The sequence below is a fragment of the Uloborus diversus genome, chromosome 10 (assembly GCF_026930045.1).
Source record: "Uloborus diversus isolate 005 chromosome 10, Udiv.v.3.1, whole genome shotgun sequence".
In the NCBI taxonomy this organism is placed as follows: domain Eukaryota; kingdom Metazoa; phylum Arthropoda; class Arachnida; order Araneae; family Uloboridae; genus Uloborus; species Uloborus diversus.
This window is the reverse complement of record NC_072740.1, coordinates 83,316,243-83,332,759: the sequence shown is the minus strand read 5'-3', so window position 1 is coordinate 83,332,759 and position 16,517 is coordinate 83,316,243. Positions and strand designations below refer to the sequence as shown.

The 16,517-nt window shown below is 34.9% G+C and overlaps 1 protein-coding gene across 3 annotated transcripts in view; it reads left to right on the top strand.

The window, feature by feature from the left end:
- The window catches only part of LOC129231397 (ubiquitin carboxyl-terminal hydrolase 22-like), a 106,417-nt gene that overhangs the window by 55,267 nt on the left and 34,633 nt on the right, over positions 1 to 16,517 (top strand). For all 3 annotated transcript variants that reach the window (XM_054865702.1, XM_054865700.1, XM_054865701.1), the window contains one exon: positions 2,570 to 2,640. In XM_054865702.1, coding sequence (XP_054721677.1) covers positions 2,570 to 2,640 — 71 coding nt within the window. The remainder of the gene's footprint in view (positions 1 to 2,569; positions 2,641 to 16,517) is intronic.

The following is a 16,517-nucleotide window of genomic DNA, read 5'->3' as shown; positions in this document are numbered from 1 at the left end:
CCATCAGTGCTCCTCTGTGCATCTGCCATCTTGAACTGGATGCGCTCTTGGAAATATATCTCAATATTCTATTGTATTATTTGCATAAGTCATTGTGCATGCTTTCTGGTGAATTCACATGCATGCATTGCTATCTTTTTCTTCTGAAACTTTTAGAATCTAATTTGGAACAAGTGGATTTGCTCTTCATGGATTATGCTCATAGCAAGCTGTTTTTGTACATTGCAAGTGATTCTGAAAAGATTCACAGCCAAACATTTCGAGCAGCGAAAATAATCAAATTGCTAACCTGCCCATTGAAAACACTTGCCAATTAATTTACCGTGCCAAGGAGTTAGATATTTTCTTGTTGGTCACATGATCTGTTAATGTGGAACATTCCTCCCAGTTTCAAAGGAAAATACAATCTCTATTCATTTGTACTTTGAGGTTTTTCCTTGGCAATTTTTATAGTATAACCAGTTACGGAGACATTTGCTTGTAGTTTTTCACCCTTTTCTTGGAAATTTTAAGAATAGGGGATTCAGTCAAGATAAAAGTGGAGCATTGGTATGAGGGGGTGCTGTAGTCTTTTTTCTCTCGGTGTTTTCCCCAGAGTTTAGATACTTTTTGCTTTTCTTGGGAACAGGTTGTTCAATTTGAGAACAGGGGGTCGAATTTTCGTCAATTTTCAAGCAAAACGCTTTTGAATTGAAGATAAGTTGAAATTTTTAAGTTTGGAGATGAAAAAAAGAAAGTGGACACTGCTGTTTATTTCAAACTAGCCGCCTGCGGCGACCAGCTGGTTCGCCTTCTTACGCCATTCACCTTTCTATGCAAGCAGCCACCTACGGCGGCTGTTTGGCTAACTTGTCATTTACCATTTTAATTCAAGTTTGCCGCCTTTGGCGGCTGTTTAAATAAATTTGACAGCAGTATTAATCAATCCATCTCTATCTTTTTTTGTGCCATTCACATTTTTACGCCAAGATTGACGCCTTCGAGGGCTATCTACCTTTACGATCTATCTCTAAAATTTCTTATCCATCTCTATTCATTTTAACCTCCCAGCTCATTTCCTAATAAAAACAAAGATCACTCAAAAAACCGCTTTTTTATTTAAGTAGAGCAAAAAAAAAAAGTTATCTCCAAAATTCCCCGTAGTGTGCCAAAAGTAACAAAGTAAAGTAAGTGACAAAGAAAAAAAAAATTTTCGCTGTTTTTAGTGACTTAAATGCGCACAACTATGAAGTGTAACATAATATAGATGCAACAAAATGTCCAGCTTGGGGGGGGGGGAATGAAAAAATAAATAAATGCAATCCCTAAATGAAACAAAAAAAGGTAAGAAAAAAAGCAAGCGCTGCCGGAAAAACACGTGGTCACCACGTCGTAAAATTAGAAGTAAGCTATATAGTAAAAAAAAGATTAACATTGTTTGCGATTAAGATTCCGTCGTAAATATCGAATCGAAATCCAAGTAGTGACGTCAGAGCCATAGAAGATTGAAGAACGCTTTTTTCGACTGATGCGTGGAAAGACATGATGTGTTCAGCATTAAAAAAAATGTAAAAAAAAAACTATTGCGTATTTTTAAGAACTTTTTTCTTCTGAAGAGGGCAAAATGTTTTTACTATTACCAACTTAAATTTTAGAAATGAGGCTTTAATACTTCTCGCAGAATGATATTAGAAAAATATAAAACCCAGAAAAAAATGCAAAATAAAGGTTTTTTCAAAAATGTATAAAAAATACAAAAATTGCTTTATTTTCAAAATTTTTTTGTTCATATTTAAAATTAAATTTCCGACCCTATAGTACAAAAAATATTTGTCTGGCGCGATTGGTTCGGGGTCTGTGAGGTTAAAAGTACTAAAAAGTGCTATTAAATAACATTAAAAGTGCATTAAATAACTTTTTTTCTAATTAAAATATCAAAAATCGAAGCCCGAGGTGCACAACTTCAGCAAAAACTACACCTGTATACCAAATTTCTTCTTTCTATGCCTTACCGTTTTCCCGGGATGCGCGACACACACACACACAAACATACTATTTTATTATATGTATAGATACCTTTCCAGTGCAGTTTTCAGCATAATGAAAAACTATCAAGTTATGGGGAAAAACTATGGTTAAAGAAATTGTTGAAAAGTGAAAAATAATGTCTGCTTATTTAAAAGCAGCTATCAATCCAGTTTAACAATTTTTAGTAACCAGCCAAAAAATCCAGTTAAATCAAAATAGGCATATAAATATGTTTCAAATCTAGAAAATGTTGAAAAGTAACTTGTTAATCATTATGCTAATGCATGTGTGTGTAATTGTGAAAATTACTAATGTAATTTTTTCAAAACCTTGATAACTCAAAAACTGAATTTTTTTTCTCTTCCCCAGAGTTTCAAGATATCGAGGTTGTACTGTAAATCAAAAGAATGTGGTGTAACTAAAATTATTTATTTTCATCTAATTCATCTTCTGGTGTTAAGTGCTTACAGCCCATAATGTTTTGCTGTTTTGTTACTTTGTTTTTCAGCCTTAATTCAGCCCATTTCCCCCCCTTACCTTATCTTTTTCTTTCCTCCCGCAGCTCTACTGTTTTGAATACACGTTCAGAAGAATATCTGCTATGCCTGTCATTGGATTTAGGAACTGAAGGATGTATGTACTATTTGTGCTTTGGTGTTACATTACAGTTGTTTTTACTGATTCAAGAAAAGTTCTGTTAACATAATATTCATGTACAAACAGTTATTACATAAAACATAGAATGACAAAGATACAGTAGATCCCACCTAATCCAAGTTCTATTAATCTGAGCTCCTCTTTATCCAGAGTAGCACAGTTATTGTACCTTTTCCCCCTATGAGTGAAAGTATAAAAATTTGCAAAGGAATTAAGTTGGGCTAAGGAGTTGGAGTCGGACTGGTGTTCGAATAAAAGAGTCAGTGTTTGAAGTCAATCACTTTAAAATTCCAAGAGTTGGAATCTAAGTTGGTCATTTTCTTTTCAAATTTGCAATGTGCCATAGCTGAGGGGTCTGAGAAGAACTGATTTTAGAGTTAAGAAGTCAGAGATGGAGTTGAAGGCTCTTAAGTTCCCAAAGCCAGAGTCCGTCCAACTTTGCAGCCCTGGACTGACAGTAGATGACTGGTGAAAAAAAAAGCATGAAAAAATTAAAAATTGAAGTGCTGGGAATCTTGCACCCAATGATTGTCACCCCATTCTTATCCAAAACACTAGTGGCATGGTAAATATTTATCTGTAATCAATCTCCCTTAAAACCCTTCAAGCGGCCGTGACGTAAAATTCCTTCACCCAGCGATGTATCGAAGAGCGGCCGTGTCGAAAAATTTCGCCATGAATATTCTTCCATAGAATTTTACACCGCAGCCGTTCTCGAAGCAGAATATTCAAGGCCAAATTTTTCGACACAGCCGCTCTTCGATACATCGCTGGGTGAAGGAATTTTACGTCACGGCCGCTTGAAGGGTTAAAGTATCCTCCTATCTGACAGTCCTCTTGGTAGGTGAAGAGTTATTTTTACTTTTCTTTTCTTTCTGTTTGTGAAGCAATCATTTCTTAGAGTTCAAGTGGGAATGGGGTAATTCACTCTCCCCACAAGACTATTACTGCTTCAAAATTTCGCATTCTAAGTAGCGTAGTTTTGCGATCTCTAGCTCTCTCTTTGCATTTATATTGCTTTGTGCTTTGAATAATGGCGTGCAAATGTAAACTTAGGGATTATGAAAAGATAGAAAATTATGATAATTTTAGATGAAACTGATTGGAGGGACTCATTCACCCCATGCAATCTCTTTTGTCTCTCTTAGGTGTGCAAGCTCTCTTGGGTTAAAAAATCGAATTTCAGTGCATGGAGCTTGATTATCATTAAAAAAAAAAAAAAACTAGTAAAGCTCTCTTTGTGTGATTTTCTAAAAATTTTAAAGTACTAAATTTTTGTAATTGCAAACCTGTGTGCCTATTTTTTTTTCAATATCTTATCTCTCTAGCTTTTAGTTGTATATAACTGGTGCCCAAACAAGGGCTGGGGACCATATGGGGCTTACGAAGCTGATTCTAATGGCCCGTTTGTTACATTCAATGTTACGAGTCAAAAAATATATTCTGGATCCTTCTAAAGTAGCCAATCATCTTAATTCAGTATTACAAATTATTGTTGCCAATTTGTAGCGTAATATTCAACAGATGAAAACTGTGTATCAATTATATAAGCATGTTGGTGATCCTCTCCAAAATAGGCGAAATTAATGTCCCAAGCCTTTATCTCATTAGTTTATCATTGTTTTCAAAATAAATTTAACAGGCATGTATAATATGATGTTTAGAAGTTGTTTTGATAGTTTTTATAATTCAAATATTTATAAATTAATTAATACTTTAATTGAAATAATTCATTTGTCATTCCCTCATATTGTCCCCATTCAAGATTTCAACTTTTAAAATTAATTTTTGCAATATTAAAGTATGAATGTATTATTTATTTTCTAATAATTTGATTTTATGTTTGAATCTGGACTTTTATGTGGCATTCTTTTAATTTATTACTAAAAACGTGAACTTTAGTATAATTCTTGAATGTTGTCCCCACTTTTTTATATACCCTTACCCAGATTAACTCAGAAAAAAATAAATCATGTTTTTGACAAAGTTAATAGAATTTTTTTTCTAATCTCTTATTTGGCGTATTAGAAGAAAATCAACCATGTAATTATGAGTACAACAGTTCATGGTTTGTAATTTTTTCCTTTCCATCTAAAAATATTTAAATAGATTTAAATTTTATAAATCTGTTCTGACACGTGAGATTTTATCTGAGTATGGAATGTTATAGGTAGTAGAAATTTTTTTAAAAAAAAATTGGACACCTCTGGCATTTAAAAATTGGTGTTTCTCTTCAATTTTGCTATGGAGTCTTCCGTAATCTAAGTTTGTGTTGGTGCTAATCAACTCAGATTATCGAGACTCGACTCTAGTTAATTCTGAATGAGTTTCAATATTTTTTGAAAACAATTGCAGTCTTATTTTCTACTTCAGGGGTGCCCAAAAGGGGGGTATTATGGCCCAAGTTGTGCCATCAAAATTTTTTTGGGAGGGGGGGGGATTTTTTTTCCAGAAGTTTTTTTTTAGAAAATAAAATTTTTGATTTTTGGAAGGAAAAAAATATTTAAACTTATTCAACAACATAAATAATACATTTTTGACAAACTCATTCCAAAATTTATTAGCCGTGTCTCTTTTTCAATGAAGGGATAATCAAAGACTGGATGGAGTCCGTGTCTAAAATCAGGATCAGACGATTTGATTTCTTTTTCATTTATTATAAACTACCTGCATCGCCAAGCTTTGTAAGATTTACCTCGAAAATAAAAGTTGTGTCAAATGATGTGTGTTTAACAATCAGGCTTGAAAAAAAAAAAATCTGTAAAATTTCTTGACAGATCGCGGAAAAATAACCAGAAAGGAAATATTTTACCCCCCCCCCCCCCATTACAGCAAAAGCCTCCAAACAAAAACAAGAATTTTATTTGTTCACAGTCGAGAAAAAAAACAGCAACAGATCTTTCTTCTCAATGATTTTACTGACGATAATTAAAACTGAGCTTGCAAGAGACGATAAATTTCCGATTTGATTTTGGTATTCCTTTACTTAAAGATGTATACAACTTTTCTCCTGTTGATTTTACAGCCTTGTTAATGGTTTTGAAATCCAAGGGAAGTAAGTCTACTTCAGGGATATTTTTGCGGGCTTCGAATGAGACTAAATTCTGGTAGAAAGAGTCTTTTAATGCCATTTAATGACCTAAAATAAAATTCGAACAGTTTGGTACTTCTTTGCTGCTTGAAAACCCCTCAAGGTTCCTTCTTGGGTGCCCAAGTATCTCCCTGTCATATTTGGTCGAGATCCAACATAAACTTGATTTGTGTGGGGAACATGCATAGATATATACACAAATATTCTTTGTTTTATTTATATAGATTTTCTGGACGTAACATAGTTCTGTATGAGAAATACGTGTAACAGTGATGAGAGGGAGGTCAAAATTGGCTAAAATAAAGAGTTTTTTAATTGTTTTTCCCCCTTGTTATTTATTTATTTTTTGTAAGAATTTTACCACTATACTCTAGCCTATCATAGATTCATTTGCACCAAAACATTCGTTTAAAGCTAATTCTGAAGTTTTGGAATACAGTAAAACCTGTTAAATTGACCACCAGTCTAAGTTGACCGCTATTTTCAGGCACAGAATCAGATCTATATCATATAATTCAACCGTTATAAGTTGACCACCTGTTTAAGTTGGACCTGGTTAAGTTTATAGAAGGAAGTATTAGATTCGTGAAAATTTTCGAGTTCTGAACTTCCATGTGTGCTGAATAGCTTCCGAAAAATTTCTGTCCTTCCGAAAAATAGAGGATTTCCGAAAAATATCTGTCATAGTGAATTTGCTTGTGACCCATCTTTTTTGGGTATGCAACTTCAATTTCGGTAAACTCCCAGGAGAGCTCCTCCACTGAAACGCCCTCTTTGCCATTAAGAGTCATCTAAAACTGAGTTTCCAGAACTGAAATTTTGCAAAATTTATGGGCAGATCCCTTGAACCTTCCCTCTTCTTAACACAATCAAAGACAATATGCAATTTCCTTTTTGGAGTTTCAATTTCGAAAAATTGCTGGGGGAATGCCACCAAACTTCTCCTTCCACTAACTTTACTAAAGATCTATCAAAATTGCGTTTCTTAATCAACAGGTTCAAACATTTAAGTGGAGCATCCCTCTCCCTTCCCCCACTCTCATCAAAATTATTAAAGATCTTAAATTTGGTTTTCAGGGCTGCAATCTCAAAAAAAATTTCTGGGGAGTGCTTCCGAAAACTCCTTTCCCTAATGTCACGAAGGTCAGCTATAAGTGCGATTTTAGAGCTTCAACTTCTGAAAACTGCCTGTCCCCTAACCGCAGTATAGCCTAAAATCGCAATTTTAAGACTTTAATCTCAAATATTTTCCCACGGACACCACCCGAATCTCATCTATACCTAACATTACCACAGATAGTTTAAAACTGCTTTTTTAAAACTACTATTTTGAAAACTTTTCGGGGGAGAGTCCCCGAACTCACTAACTCTCCCTTACAGAACAGAAGAGTATCTACAGTTACTTTTTTGATATTTTAATTTCACAAAAAAATACCAGGGAGGGATCACTGAATCATTCCAATCAAAGCCACCAAACCTTCCCAATAAATGTCTAAAACTTTGTTTTTAGAACTACAATTTCAAAATTTTTCTGGGGGGATAGATCCCCTGGACCCCCCTATCTGACTGAATATTATACTTCTGACAAGGTTCAGCTTGCTTACATCCAGAACTGACTTTATCCCAAAACCAGAAAAGGTGAATCCACTCTCTGGATTTTTTCACACTCATACGTTTGAAAAAAAAAACTCTAAACTTTTCTACTCAAGGTTCATATTGTAAGTTTTGGGAGGTGAGACGTATCAACAATCCAACAATATTTCAGTTCAGATGGCATAGTTAGTGTTCCCCCGCCCCCTCCCCCCATTAGTTTGCCTGGGAATTAGAAACACGAAAGAGTGTTACCTTTAAACCTTATTTGAAAGTGAGAATTTTTTTTTTGGGGGGGGGGAATTTTCACCATTGAACTTGGGGGGATGGGCACCCTTGTTCTACTTTTAGCAACATTAGCTGCAAGGTGGCAGTTTGAGCCCCCCCCCCCCACACCAACTCTATTTTTAAGTGGGCTCTTATTTCTTTCTTTTTTTGTTTTAAACAACAGTATGTAGCACATTAGGGTGTCCCAGAGAAAAATAAAAGTCGGATTTTCAACTCGCACATCCTCTTAAATTTTTCCTCTCAGGTCAAAAGAGTTGAAAAAAAAATCAGATTATTAGAACAACAACAACCTGTGCCGATTTGCGCTTGTATGTGTGAACCAACACTTGTCCTAGGCCAAATCGAAAAATATTTTTTTTTGGAAATTCGAAATTTCATGTTGATAAAACGTTGTCACTATAGCCTCAGATGTACTACAAAATATATTTATCCAAATCAAAAATATTTAGGTGTCTAGCAGGAAGCCTAAAATTTATACCTTTCTTCAAAAATTTGATAATTTTTTATATATTTTTTTTAAATGTAAGATAAATTTTAAGAAACTATAAAACTGAAAAATACAAACAGTAAAGTCAATAATTAGCATTAAATAGAAATTTTTTTCTCTCTTGCAATATTTAAGTTTCACATGTGGTACTCAAAATATATTTTTTTTTCCCATTTTAAGCTAAATTTTTCATTTTAAATACAGTATCTTTTTATTATTTAGTTGCAAATGTTGATTTGAAAATGTATTCGCTAATAATTTTCAGCTTGATATTTTATTTAAATGTATATGTAATTTTTTAATAAAGATAAAAAATCATTTTTTTAAAGAAAATTAAAAATTTTAGGCCTACTGCTAGACACCTAATTATTTTTGATTTGGAAAAATATTTTTGTGGTACATGTGGGGCTGTAAGGGCAACGTTTTATCAACATGAAATTTTGAACTTTCGAAAAAAGTTTTTTTGTTTTAATTTAGGCCTAGTACACAATGCTTTACACTTTCAGGCTCAAGTTATCATGGGTTACCATTGTTCCAATTGTATGAAACTTTCTTACAATAGTTTCGGCCTTAAAGGAAAAATATAAAAGGGTGAGGGACTTGAAAATTCCGACTTTTTTTTTCAGACACAGTAATGTACATGCATCAAAAAAGAGGACAATTCAGGGAGATGTGCAGAAACAATGCTCAAATTGATAAATTGACATTCACACTCTGTGTTACTCATCTTTATTCAGTAATGTATATGTGTTTGATTTATGGCAAGAGCCAATATGACCACGCTTAGGTACCCCCTCCCCCCTTATTATTTTTTTTTTTTTTTCAATCTGAAGATTTTGGAGGGGGAAGCTCTAGTTCCAAAGTTCTATTTTTCCCAACGAAGAATTGAAACTGCTTCACTATAGATCTTCCTAACAACTATCTGTATCAAGTTTTATTTAAAAGGGAGGGGGAGATGCATAATATGAGTTTAGAACTGAGTCATTCTTTGTGTGCTACTTATTACTTTAAAAGAGAGATACAGTAATTGTTACAAGATTTAAGAAAAGTAATATAAAGATTTCTTTCAGTGTCAGAGGAAGTATGGAGGTGAGGATATCAGTAGAAGTAATTGTTAAAATGTTTGAAGTTGAAATTTTATTAACTCTTTTAGTTGATCTTCTGTGATATTAGGAGATGCGAGGGGAAGGGAGTGAGCTGGCCATGGCCCTGATTTGAAGATGATTTTAAAGTTGAAGTAAAAAATTACAATTTTTGATGCAGAAAGTGTGAGCTCCCCCAGAACTTTTTACAAAATTAAAGTTAATTTTAGACTATCTTTGATATCATTAAAGGATCAAAAATACTCTGGGAAACTTTCTGAAACTGAAGTTTTAAATATGCAATTTTAAGCTATATTTGGCAAAGTTTAGGGAGTGGGGAAGATTCAAAGAATCTCCCTGGAAATTTTTTGACACTAAAGCGCAATTTTAAGTTTGTTTGACAATGATAGACAAAGGGTGAAAAGAGGGTTTCCCTTCGGAAATTTGTTTAAAATTGAGGTCAATTTCAGGCTACTTTACAAATACAAATGTGACGACCAGCAACAGGCTCTTGACCCAGCTAGGCTGGTCCTGGTCAATTTATTAGTCCTCAACAAAGATCGATGGTCCTCTTAAAGCTATCCATCCTCTTGCTCATTACCACCTCTTCTGGTAAGCTGTTCCAAGTGCCGACAACTGTTAAAATAATCAAAAACTCATACCTGAGATTTGTATGAAAGGCTTACCACTTTGCAACACCATACACATGCAACCATCATGAGAGCCAGAGGAGAACTAAAGTTTTATTCAATGTAAGACATAAATACAGTGCAGCAGTGCTGCCATCTAGTGATAGTGAGAGTATTTAAAAATAATATTTCAACACTCCCACTTGATTTTTAAATTGGAAACATATTTAACACAATAAAGTCAAAAATCATAGCTTAAGTCCAATTGAATTAGCACAGAATTCGTGCTTTTGTTTGTTAACAGTTTTGGTGAGAAAGTCCGCGCACATCTTATCTGTGTGAATTTTCTCGACTGATATTTTTCGAAGTGTGACAGCCTCGCGAACAAAGTGATGTTGTATATCAATATGTTTCGATCGTGCATGATACATATTGTCCTTGGTTAGCTGAATTGCACCCTTGTTGTCAGAAAATATTGCAATGGGTGCATCAGACATCCCTAATTCGCTCGCTATTTTTCTCAGCCAAATTCCTTCCTTAGCTGCTGCGGACAGAGCCATGTACTCTGCTTCTGTAGTACTGGTGGCAACTGTAGGTTGTCGTTTGCTGCTCCAGGACGCAGCACCACCACCAATGCAGAATACGTATCCTGTTGTGGAGCGTCGATCCCCAATATCGCCTCCATAGTTGGCGTCACAAAAACCAATTATCTCAGAGTGCTGTTCTCGGGAATATTGTAGAGTCATTGGAGTTGACCCTCGGATGTAACGCATGATGCGCTTCACGGCTGTCCAATGGATTTTACTAGGGTCACTACAAAACTGGCATACAGTGCTCACAGCATGGGCAATATCTGGCCTTGTTGCTTGAGCGGCATAAAGCAAGCTCCCTACGGCTGCTTGATACGGAACATTTATTTTAGGTTCCTTCACTGATTCCGGTGATTGGCTCTTAGCAAGTTTTTGATTTAAATCAAGTGGTGTGGCAACAGAATGGGACTCGTGCATACAGTATTTTTGAAGCACATTTTCAAGGTACTGAGTTTGATCAAGGCTTATGGACCCATTTGCCCTATCACGATTAATTTTAATGCCTAAGCAATAATCAGCTCTTCCCAAATCTTTCATCTCAAATCTTTGCATAAGCTGCTTTTTAACTGAATTTTTAAGTTTTATAGAGTTGCTAAATATAAGTAAATCATCAACATAAATAGTTACTATCACTAAATCTTTATTTTTATCAATTTTAATGTATGTACAGCTGTCAAAAGAGCTTTGTTTTAATCCCATTTCTATCAATGCCTTTTCTAACACTTGATACCAAAGCCTGCCACTTTGTTTTAACCCATCCAAAGCTTTATTTAATTTCAAAACCTTCCCTTCCAGATTTTTCTGGTAATGTTCTTCAAAACCATCCGGTATTTTCATGTAAATTTCCTCATCGAGGTTTCCCTGCACAAAGGCCATAACAGCATCCATTTGATCAATTTCCCAATCATAAATTGCTGCATATGCTAATAGAACTCTTAATGTAACATATCGAACAACTGGGGAAAATGTTTCACTGTAATCTATCCCTTCAATTTGTGAAAAACCTTTCGCTACTAGGCGTGTTTTGAATCTGTCTACCTCACCGTTAGAATTATGCTTAATTTTAAAAACCCATTTGCAGTCTATGATGTTTTTATTTTTAGGTTTGTCAACTATATCCCAAGTTTTATTTTTTACATGACCTACAATCGTATCTAAAATAGAATCTTTCCAATGAGTTGCGTTAGGACCATTCACTGCCTCATCAATTGTTTTAGGTTCAGAAAATAAATCGACTGGCATTGCGGCTAGTGCTTGAACATAACACGCGGGAGTTAAAGTAGGCATTTGCAAGTGTGGGGTAGTATTTGTGACAAACTCCCCATAACGATCTGGAAGTCGACCTTCTCTTTGAGGTCGAGCTAGAATAGGCATATCATTAGCTGCATCATTACTATTATCGACATCGTTATTATTGTCATCATTACTATCTCCTGAAATTGCACTATCTCCTAAACTATCATTTCTTAAATTATCACTGTCGAGCTCATTATGGTCATTCTCATGTTTAATAGTTTCATCCTCATCATCAGACGAGTTACCTTTAACTGCACTCCCACTAAATGAGGAATCATCATAAAATCTGAAGAACAATTTTGCCTAAAAAACATATCGTTTTCTAAAAAATGAACACCGCGAGCATTTACAATGTCATAACTGATTGGATCGATGAGACGATATCCTTTTCTATCCTGGCAATAACCCACAAACATCAACTCTTTTGCTTTATCATCCCACTTTGATCGCTTTTGCTTCGGAATGTGCACAAATGCGCGACAGCCAAATACCCTTAAATACTCTAAATTTGGCTTTTCCCCATACCATTTTTCATAAGGCGTCATCCCAGAAACAGCTATTGTGGGAGATACATTTTTGCAGTGATTTGCTGTTTGAACAGCTTCTGCCCAATACTTTTTCTTGAGGTTAGCATCTGCTAACAAAGACCTTGCCCGTTCCACTAGAGTCCTATTGTTTCTCTCTGCGACCCCCATTTGCTCCGGAGTATACGGAATGGATTTCTGATGGTGAACCCCTTCAGATAGTAGGTAACTATCCATTTCACTATTAACATACTCTGTTCCGTTATCAGAACGTAACACTTTAATTGACTTCCCAGTTTGCCTTTCAGCAAAAGCTTGAAATTCTTTGAACTTTGCAAAGACTTCACACTTATTCTTTAAGAAATAAATAAACGTCATTCGAGAAAAATCATCGATGAAACTTATAAAGTACCGAGCTCCTCCTATTGATGAAACACTCATCGGCCCACAAAGGTCGCTGTGCACTATACCTAACAATTCCTTTGCCCGTTTAGCCTTTCCTTTTGGAAATGGTTGCCTATGCATTTTCCCTTTTATGCATGAGACACAATCTAATAATTTACCATTAAATGTAAAACCTTCAACCATATCATTTAGTCTTACCATCCCTCCTATACTTAAATGACTTAACCTTTTATGTAACAATTCATTTGATACACCTTCACTACTAATTAAAGCCATTTCACTGCTTAGGTCAAGCGAATACAGATTATTTTTTATACCTGTTCCACTAGCAACTAAATGATCATCTTTATAAACATAACACCTTTCTCCAGTAAAAGTAGTAACCATTCCAAAAGTGCTATTTAGATACTTAATTGAAAGCAAGTTTGCAGTTAACTTTGGCACATGCAAAACATTACTGAAGGCCACACTTACATTTTCTCCATTTCTGGATAAAAGTAAAGTTACTCTCCCTTCCCCTGCGACTTCAATAATGGAGCTACCTGTTTTTATGTGACGAATACTAGGTTTGCAATAATCGTTAATTAGGTCTTTATGTGGAGTCATGTGATAAGATGCACAAGAGTCCATGTACCAAACATTTACATCAGGGTTTGTACCTGCAACATACATTTCGGCTACATAAGCTTCCTCTTTACGTGTAAATTTTGAATTTGTCCCCGATCTTTTCCCAAATTTGTCTCCTGACCCACCCTTATTACGTGGTGGCCTATTACAATCAGCACTTTTATGCCCAAATAAATTACACTTGAAGCATTTACCCTTAAACTGACCTTTTCCCTTAAACTTTTCGTGTACAAATGCTTTCTCCCTGCTCTCATCAAAAGTTTTAGTATCTTCAGCCATTAGGCGGGTTCGAACATTATCTACAGTGATTGCTTCCCCACAATTCTTTAATGCCATTATCAGGGGATCAAACCGGTCAGGCAAATTGGCCAAAATTATTCCAGCAACCAACTCTTCATCAGGTTTGCTACCGGTTGATTTTAGCTGTTGATATGCTGAAATCATTTTATGCAAGTATTCAGACATATCTCTACAGTCGGTAAATCGTGTGTTGACTAATTCCTTAATTACCGAAACTTTTCTGGTAATCCCTTTATCGTCATAAGTGTCGGCCAATATATCCCATGCCTCCTTACCACTAGTACATTCCCTTATGTCATTAAAAATAGTTTCATTGACTCCTTCTACTATATATGACAAGGCTTTGGCATCTTTTGCTGCATCACGATCAGTTCCCTCAACATATGCCCATAAATCCTTTTTAATTAAATGCATTTTCATGGCAAATTTCCAGTCTAAATAATTTGCTCTTCCTATTAATTGTTTGTGAGTAAAATTATCACCTGCAGGCATTTCTGTTTTATGATTTTGTTAATTTTATCTACAAAATTACATAAACTAAATATTTATTTCAAAAAATTTTTATCTGAAATTATATATTTATCCAGTTACATGCTATAAAAATTTACTCAATAAACAGATTAAATAAGATTAGTACTTAACACAAGTTATGAGCATTTTGTCATTAGGCCTAGCAATTGCCATGTGGTGTTTATTTATTATTTTTTTTTTTTTTTAATTATGAAATTTTCTCAAAATTAAAATTGATTGGTTCCCCTTATGCATTTCACAGACTACTCTGGGCCCATAACCTGTTAAAATAATCAAAAACTCATACCTGAGATTTGTATGAAAGGCTTACCACTTTGCAACACCATACACATGCAACCATCATGAGAGCCAGAGGAGAACTAAAGTTTTATTCAATGTAAGACATAAATACAGTGCAGCAGTGCTGCCATCTAGTGATAGTGAGAGTATTTAAAAATAATATTTCAACCAACCCTACTAAAGTAGTAGTTTTTCCTTATTTCCAGGTTAGCCTGAGATTTGAATAGCTTAAAACAATGACCCCTCGTCCTACTTTCCATGCAAAAATTTAAACCATTAACATCATTCATTTTGATAAATTTAAACAACTGAATCATGTCCCCTCTGACCCTCCTGTGTTCCAGGCTATACATATTAAGCCTATTAAGTCTGGTATCGTAATCTAAATCTTAAAGTCTCCTTACTAGTCTAGTTACCCTTCTTTGAACCCTTTCTAATACAGAACTATCTTTCTTCAGATAGGATGACCAAAACTAAACAGCATACTCCAAATAGGGTCTTACTAAACTCGTATATAAGGGCAGAAGAACCTTCTTAGATTTGTTTCAAATAGATCGATTGATAAACCTAAGCATTCTGTTGGCTTTGTTACTTGCAATGCTGCACTGTTGACTAAACTTGAAGTCCTGATTTATTAAGATACCCAGATCAATAACATTTTCTTCCTGACTAATGATCGAACCCCGTAAACGATAACTTGTACACTTATTTCCATGACCTAAGTGTAGCACTTGACATTTCCCTACATTAACTGCCATACCCCACTTATCTGCCCACTTAGTAATATAATCTAAATCCTCTTGAAGCTGTTTTACCTGTTCTTCATTTTCTACGATCCCCATAACTTTTACATCTTCAGCAAAACAATTCATGCTTCCAGAAATATTCTCATTGATGTCATTCATAAAAATAATGAGCAAAAGAGGCCCTAAAACTGAACCCTGATTAACCCCACTTAAAACATCACTCCATTTATAATGATTTCCCCTCACAACTACTCTTTGTTTCCTACCAGTCAGCCAATTTCTAACCCAAAGTAAAGTTTTTCCTCCTATTCCTATATCAGCTTATTTGCTGAGAAGAGCAAAATGCGGTACCTTATCAAAAGCTTTTTGAAAATCAATGTAAACTACTTCCACACACTTTCTGTTATCTAAAGCCAAGGTAACCTTGTCCTAGAAATGCAATAAATTAGTAACACATGATTTACCTTTTCTGAACTCATACTGCAAACTAGTCTCTAAGAAATTCATAATATTAATTTTGATCAAAGTTTCGAAAATCTTACAAACCACTGAAGTCAGACTTACAGGTCTATAATTCCCAACATTACCTTTAGACTCTTTCTTGAACAGCGGCGGTATGTTAGGCAGTTTTCAATCCTCTGTCACTGTCCCTGAGTTATAAGAAGCATTGAAAATATGTAAAATAACATCCACTAATTCCTCTGCACATTCAGCTAAAATTTTTGGGTAAATATTATCTATTCCAGAAGTTTCAGTTGCTTTAATCTTTTTCAAATGAAACAGAACCTCCTCTCTGGAAAACACAAAATCCTCAAGCTGCATAATAGCTTGTGTCTTGCTAGTGTCAACTGCTGAGATACAGTTATCATTAAGCACACTGGAAAAAAAGTTATTAAGAACATTTGCAATATCCCTATCATTTTGGATTAAATTTACAAGCTATCAACCAAAGACCCAATTTGGCTATTTAGAGCTTTCCCAGAATTAGCATGAGCAAAAAATCTTTTAGGATTCCCATCAATGTTATCTGCTAGCCTTTGCTCCAATTCCCTTTTCCGAATCTGTACCAAATACTTAAAATTTCGTCTTGTCTTACAATACTGGTGCCTATCTGCACTTTGAGCAGTTTCCTTAAACTGATGAAAAGCCACTTGCTTATAATTTAGAGCTTCTTTAATCTCCCTGGAGAACCACATGGGCCAAATTTTAGTACTTACACCTTTTCTCCTAAATGGAACATAATCTCCAACCATTTTTGCCAGTTTTTCCTTAAATTCCGTCCACTGCTGATCTACGTCGCTATTTTTGAATCCTGACAAAAAAACCTCTTTTAAGCTCTGCCTAAGTGCAACAAAATCAGTGTTTCTGAAATTGGGCTTTCAACTTTG